The sequence below is a fragment of the Larus michahellis genome, chromosome 3, assembly GCF_964199755.1.
Source record: "Larus michahellis chromosome 3, bLarMic1.1, whole genome shotgun sequence".
NCBI lineage: Eukaryota > Metazoa > Chordata > Aves > Charadriiformes > Laridae > Larus > Larus michahellis.
The window spans coordinates 54699550-54706288 of NC_133898.1; the positions used below are offsets into that span (position 1 = coordinate 54699550).

The window sequence follows — 6739 nt, forward strand, 5'->3', positions numbered from 1 at the left end:
AATTAACACTCACTCAATAAGCTGAATACCCTCTGAATTGTCTTTTGACTGGATTGTAAACTAAGAGTTGAATTTACACTTGGAAATCTTGAAGATCAGACTTTACACTTGAAAAATATAAAGCATATCTAACATACATCCCTCTCTCCATTGCACGTGCTGGTCAACCAGGAAGATCTTAGTAAAACCTGCACTATTAATTACTTTTTCCCTTTTACCATTTTCTTCCTTTTAAACCCAGGACATTGTATCAAAGATGCTTCATGTAGACCCTCATCAGCGCCTCACGGCAGTACAAGTCCTAAGACATCCATGGATAGTGAACAGGGAGTATTTGTCTCAAAACCAACTCAGCAGACAAGACGTTCACCTGGTGAAGGTATATCCTACCCCTTTGCCTCTTCCTTCCTTGCAGAATGAGCTGTCATTTTGGAAAGCGATAGAGGAATTGGGAAGATTATTTGCCACAGAGACCAAATATAATATGGCACTGTAGTAACAGTAAAGCTTTTGGACCTGTCACCTGCTCAATATTTTTAACTTCCATCTGGATTGTAGTGACCTAGTGGGACTCTGTGCACGTACTGCTACCCACCGCTTTCAGTCAGGGGTCTAGCTGTCTGCCAGCCTAAACATTATCATTTCATGGAAATCATCCATGCACATCCATTTTTTCAGGGGACTGAATAGGGAAAGGGAGGGAAAAAGTACCAAAGAACTGAATTTCACCCAGTGATTTTGTCTTCCTGAGGAAAAAAAAACAAACAAACACAACACTCTCTTGTCTTTCTCTATTTTACAGGGTGCAATGGCAGCCACTTACTTTGCTTTAAACCGAGCACCTCAGGCACCAAGGCTGGAGCCTGTATTGTCCTCCAATCTGGCTCAGCGGAGGGGCATGAAAAGACTTACCTCTACCAGGTTGTAGCAGTACCCCCAAAAGGCCTCTTTGAAAACCCACAGTTTATTATTTGAGAGATTCATCTTTACTTGGCTAGCAGAACTATTTTGGACAACCTGCACATGAAATCGCCAGAACTAGCAGAAGCCCAGTGTAAGGCAAAGTTCTCCTTTGCTCCATCATTTCTTTTACATTCCAGCCAGGGTCCCGAGTTTAATAAGTTCACAAAGATGTGCCAATTTTGCCACTAGCTCTGTTTCCTTACTGAGATAAAGCCAAATAAAGTAGATGTGCTCCATCCTTCCCACCCTAGGAAATACTGGTTTTGAGTCCTTAAGATGTTCCATAGGAAGACTGTTTTCATTTTATTTCTCAAGAAAAGCACTTTTTGCTATGAAGAACGCAATCAGGTTTGAATGTTTTCAGCTGTTCCAGCATGCGTCATGATGAAGTGGCTCAGCTGGTCACCAGTAGACATCTACTGATCACCACTCACCACAGGAAGAGTGAAGGCTGCAGAGACACGTGAATAATAACCTTACTTGAAATAAGTGCTATACAGCATGAAGGAGAGAGAGCTGTTAGTGATGGAAATACCTTCTGATTTCAAGAAATCTTTTGCACTTTGCCCCTGCCCTCTCTGGAATGAAGTCAGCACCTCTTGAGGAGCGCATGCCACCAGCCCTGACTTACTCAGAGGTCTCAGAGAGCAGAAAACCTCTGAGAAACTCACTCCTTGGAGGAAATTATTGGGTCTTACAAGACTGTGGGAAAGCATTCACATATAACAGTGTGGAGCCTGTGGATCAGGGGAAAAAAAGGCGTCTGGTCTTGGCCACCAAGCAGGACGTCTGGGAGGACTTGGTGAGGGGGCTGGGGAACCGAGCAGAGGCAGGGAACAGTGCAAGTGACTTTGAGGACAGTAGGCGAAAAGACCCATGGCAGCGTGGTGGGGAGTACTGCCAAAGGGAACTAGCATGCACGTGCTTAGAGGGTGAACTGGGACCCCTTTAAAAGCGAGGGACAGTCCCTCTCCAGCAGCTGGTCCAGAAAAGGGGGGTGGGCATTGGGCGGCTGAGGGGCCGGGTGGGTTGTGCAGCCGTCCTCCCACGCCATCGTGGAGTCTGCTCACGGCGCCTGCTCACGGAGGCCGGCTCTGGTGGGCCAGAGTGCCACCCTGGAGCAAGCGATGTCATTTCCAGTTGTTGCTCCCTGCCCTTCCCTGGCTGCTCACCCGAATCCGCCCCTGTCACCCAACGTCTCATGTCCCTGCCTGGCTGTTCTGCTCTAGCAGAGCTAAACTCCCTGTGCCATGTGTGTGCGGAGAGTACCTGCTTCTGAAGAGTCCAGCTAACTCTGTTACAAGCTTTAATAATAATAATAAATTATGAGGAGAAATGGGAGGATGCTCTGCTTTTATATTTATATAAATATGTACATGTGTATTTATATACATATAAAACAAAAGTTCTGTACCCTAATACCTGGTTTTTCTAGGTTCAGGGAAAGAAAACTTTGTTGAAATGGTCTCAGCAAAATGGACCTTTTTTTTCATTCCCTGATTTCAAAGAAAATGCGCAAGCTTTGTGGTGCCGGATGTGAACTATTTTTTTATTCTTTCTCTTACCCGTCTTGGCTTATGGTGGTCACAAGCTGACCAGGATTCTTCTTTGTACTGCTTTTGTTAATTTTTGTTTTCCGAGTAAATTTTGTCACCTCAGATGCTTTGTGGGAAAAGCTAATGTGTTATGTTGCCTTTTTTTCTGTCATGATGGGAAAAAAAAGAAAAATGTGAACATGGAGCTTCATATGCTGGAGATGGTAATTTTTCCATGCTGGGCGGTATGTGCATCTCGATGCTGAACTGGAATTACCAGATCACTGCCTCAGTGTCCAAGGGAAGGAGTTGCATTTGCTACAGCAATATGCTTCCTAAAACTAGCTCTGTTCCAATGTTGACTGAAATTTGTTTGTTTGCATTAGTCTATTTTTAAATTTAAATTTATTCTTAATAATTTAAACCGATATTATATTTAATGTTCAGGTTTATGTGCTGTGCACAGAGGTCTGCTGCAAAGCGGCTCTCCTTGAAGCCCATCTCTTTTCTAGAATAAACGATGCTGTGAAACCTCACACCGTGGCTGAATCAGCTTGGACTGATGTGTGCAAACACGTGCAGGTGTGTGTCTATGGTTATATACACAGCAGCCCTCATTCTCTCCTCCAGCTAAGCTGGGCTCACTGACAGCTTTTTGCAGCCTTTACACTTTTCCTCTTGCTAGAAGTTAAGTCACGTATATTTCTGCAAGCAGCACCCTGCGAGGTGAGTCCACAGGCAGGAAAAATCCTGGCTGATGCAGAAACGCTTGGGCCTGGCCTTGTTTCCCTCTAAGTGACTTCTATCCTGGAAGAAGGCAAGGTGGGCACAAGGATGCTAAGGGCAACCTGGAGGGAGGGATGGATTTTCTGGGGTCCCAGATGGTTTGTGCTGTTTCAACAAAACATATTTTAATGGTCGGTGTAATTGTATTGTATATGGGCAGAAAGACTGTTGTAAATATTATGTAGAGTTTTTGTCTCCCCCTGAGATTTCCTGGTCATCTTCCGTTCCTTCAGTTTGCTTTCTCTTCATAGCCATTGGAAACAGTCTAATTCCCTCTTGATAAACTCAGTCTTAATTCTTTGAGCATTTTTTTTCAATGAATATTATTGTAGGCCAAGCTTACAGGATGTTGCTCTTCCTGAATTTAATGGTTTGAATCTCTTCCTTGATTTAGCTCTTTCTAACCCACCAGCTATCACCCTATTAACTGTACAAGGTTTGGGCCACATACAGAATGATACATGTTGATGCTCGTTAATTACTCTATAAGCCTATAAATTACATATAATGGGGTTTGCTTACTAAGATTTTGTTGCCAGCACATCCAGATGTATGCACGTGTGTGTGTGTACATATAAACACATACACACAAAAAAAGTGCTGTCCCAGCTTGTCCAAATGAGGATAGAAGTGTAGTCAGGGCTTGAGGTGATACACTGATGAGGTTTGTCTGTGGTGTTCTTGAAAATTAGTCATTGAAAATGGTAGTGGTTAGTCTGGGTGTGGATAGGCAGCTGTGGAAAAAGCTGTCCTGTCCAGCCTCCCCTCTGTCCCAGCTGTGCATCCCCGTGCACCCCCAGGGCAGATCAGCCCCCCTTCCTCAGGCTTGCCACGGGATGTGCTCTTCTGAGGTTTTTCTGACCTGTTTCAGTCAGGATCCCAGTTAAACCATTTTCACCGTCAATCTTGCCTCCATCAACAATCCTAGGGACGATCACTCCTGGCAGAGGGGGAGGAACACACCATTGGCACTTATTATTTCAGACTGGTAGCACCTCCTGCTTCCCTTGGCCCAGCTGGATCCAGGCAAAGATGTATGGCCGTGGCCTAATTACTGCTATGGCTGCTTTTATACCAGGGTCGCTTTTCCAGGCTCCTTGCTATAGCTCAGCAATAAACATTTATTCTTTCTAGAAGAAAACTTAACTGAAAAAGGCTTAGCCTCTCTCTTTCTCCCTCTCGCCCTCTCTTTTTAATCTTAAAGGACTTTTACTAAATGTTATGTTTAACTCCTAAAAGTCAAAAAATCACTTTGAATTAGATCATACCATCTTGCAGGTTATTAGTCCACAAAGTGACCTAGTGCCTTAGGCTATTACCAATAGTATAGTCACATTTCTGAACCATCAAGATACGCAAAGCAATGACCATCCAAGGCATGCTAAAGTGCATCTGTCACAGACACAGTCAGCTTATCTGGAGAGCCACTTCAAAAGCTGTTGTTCAGCTCAGTAGAGGGGTGTCTGCCCAACAGGGAGGAGGCATCTCCCCACACTTTGCAGAGCTGGATCCTACCTCTGCAGCTCCCAATGGCCCTGATGAAGATCATGGGAAGATCCAGTTCCTATGCAGCACCACAGCTTGTGTATATGGCAAAGGTGTGGGAGATGCTGCTCAGAGGGAGAGCTGACCCCCGCCCCCAGTCCTCCATGAAGTTTTACTTGTTTAAAATCTGTTTAATTTTTTCTAAGCAAGTTTTAACAGCGGATTGAATTTATAAAGCCTGACTTTTTCAGCAAACCACAAGTGGCCTTCACAGATACTTTGTAATCAATCTCTGCATCTGAAAAAAAAAAAAATCCCTCTGATAATAGATTCTGGTTTGATTCTCCAGAAAACGGCCTCAGGTACTGGGGATAACCCAGGCACAGAGAGCTGGGAGAAGCATGTCTTGTGTGACATGATGTTGTGACATGGACCTTGCGTGTCACACTCTTGCAAAGTACAGATCGCGTGTCCCTGTGCTTCATCTAACCCTGGATGTACTACTGGGACTCTTTTCAGCCAGACTTACGGTTAAATAGGTTTTGGACTGAGTTTGAAAGGGACAATAAATCTGTTGGCTTACAGGGTACATCAGATTCTGTTAGAAATCAGTACACAGATCTTTAAGGGACAGGCTGGTTTTGCCTGCATAGTGCAGTGCTCACTCTAACAACTTGTACCTGGCTCTGGTACATCCGAATACATCAGAACTTTGATTGAGTATTGCAGTTACTGTGCGTCTATAATATGAATTATGCCAGGGCTTGGATCATCCCCTAAACCATGAGTGCCACAAGGGTTTCTTTTGCCACCAGTCCACAGAACTTAGGCCAGCATATGCAAGTGCTGATGCTAAAAACAGGCAGGCAGTCACTTTCTCTTGACCTCAGCTGCTCATTTGTCTTTTCACACCTCCCTTATCCAGGTCACCACGGAGCAAAGCAAATGTTTGTGCCTCAGAACAAGTGGCTGGGGATAGCAGGAAGGCAACAGTGTCTTTTTTTGCCAGCAGTGCTGTCAACATATTGGTGTGGCTACAACTTCGGTGTCGCCTCTGTCCCTCTGTTTCTGAGTTACACTGAGCTGAGCCCAGGTGTGGGTCAGAGTCAAGTGATAAATGATGGGATGTTTGTACAGCAGCAGGTTATCGGTCCCAAGCGGTGTGCACAGAGGGGGAGGACAAGTCCAGGCTTCTGAAAATTTGCCACAAGTTCATATAAACGCCCTGTAACCAGAGGGTATAGGGCCACAGATAACACGCCATGGGGAAATAATGTTGACTGTGTGTATTTTTGCCACCATCGACTTTATAAAGAGGATAGAAAAAATCCTGGGTTTGTTTTTAAATCACCTATTTTTACAGAGGAAATTCCTGATTTTGTAGAGTGCTACAGTCTTGTAGATGCCTAGTAGGAGTAAGGCAGATAAGCATGGAAGATAAAGTAGATCACTATAGCAGAAAAGGAGACAGCTTTCGCTGGAAAATTGTTTTAATTCAGGTGTTTTGAAGCTGTATCTTAGTTGTGTGTATTTAGCAAGTATTTAGAAGCAAAGTTCTCTTGTTTAACATCTGCATATCGTGCCCTTAAATAAGAGCCAAGAGAGCTAGCTCCAGGGTGATATGTCTGAATCCTAACAGTTAGGCAAGAAGTACAACTGGGCCAACCACCTCAGATATTTCTTAGATTAAAATAAAAAGGCCTAAAATAATATGTTTTAATACAGTTCATAACAAAGGAAAACGTGCAAGCCCATTTTCTTTTCCTCATTTGATGTATGCATCAAAATCCCATAGAAGTGTGGATTACCTTCTAGCTGACCGTGCTTCTAAAACCCTGTATTGCCCCAAGATATTGCAGCTAAGCTGCTTCTGGTCCCTCAGTTACTGTGTGAACACAGTCCCCCACTCCCCCCTCCATGTCTGCCCACAACAGGCACAAGCAACAATTGTGCATCCTCTTGTATTCTGA

At 44.2% G+C, this 6739-nt stretch overlaps 1 protein-coding gene across 2 annotated transcripts in view; it reads left to right on the plus strand.

The window, feature by feature from the left end:
- The window catches only part of RPS6KA2 (ribosomal protein S6 kinase A2), a 309537-nt gene extending 306896 nt beyond the window's left edge, over nt 1–2641 (plus strand). For both annotated transcript variants that reach the window (XM_074580253.1, XM_074580254.1), the window contains 2 exons: nt 242–379; nt 803–2641. In XM_074580253.1, the coding sequence (XP_074436354.1) occupies nt 242–379; nt 803–928 (264 nt within the window). In that variant the 3' untranslated portion in view covers nt 929–2641. The remainder of the gene's footprint in view (nt 1–241; nt 380–802) is intronic.
- The last annotated feature ends 4098 nt before the right edge of the window (nt 2642–6739 follow it).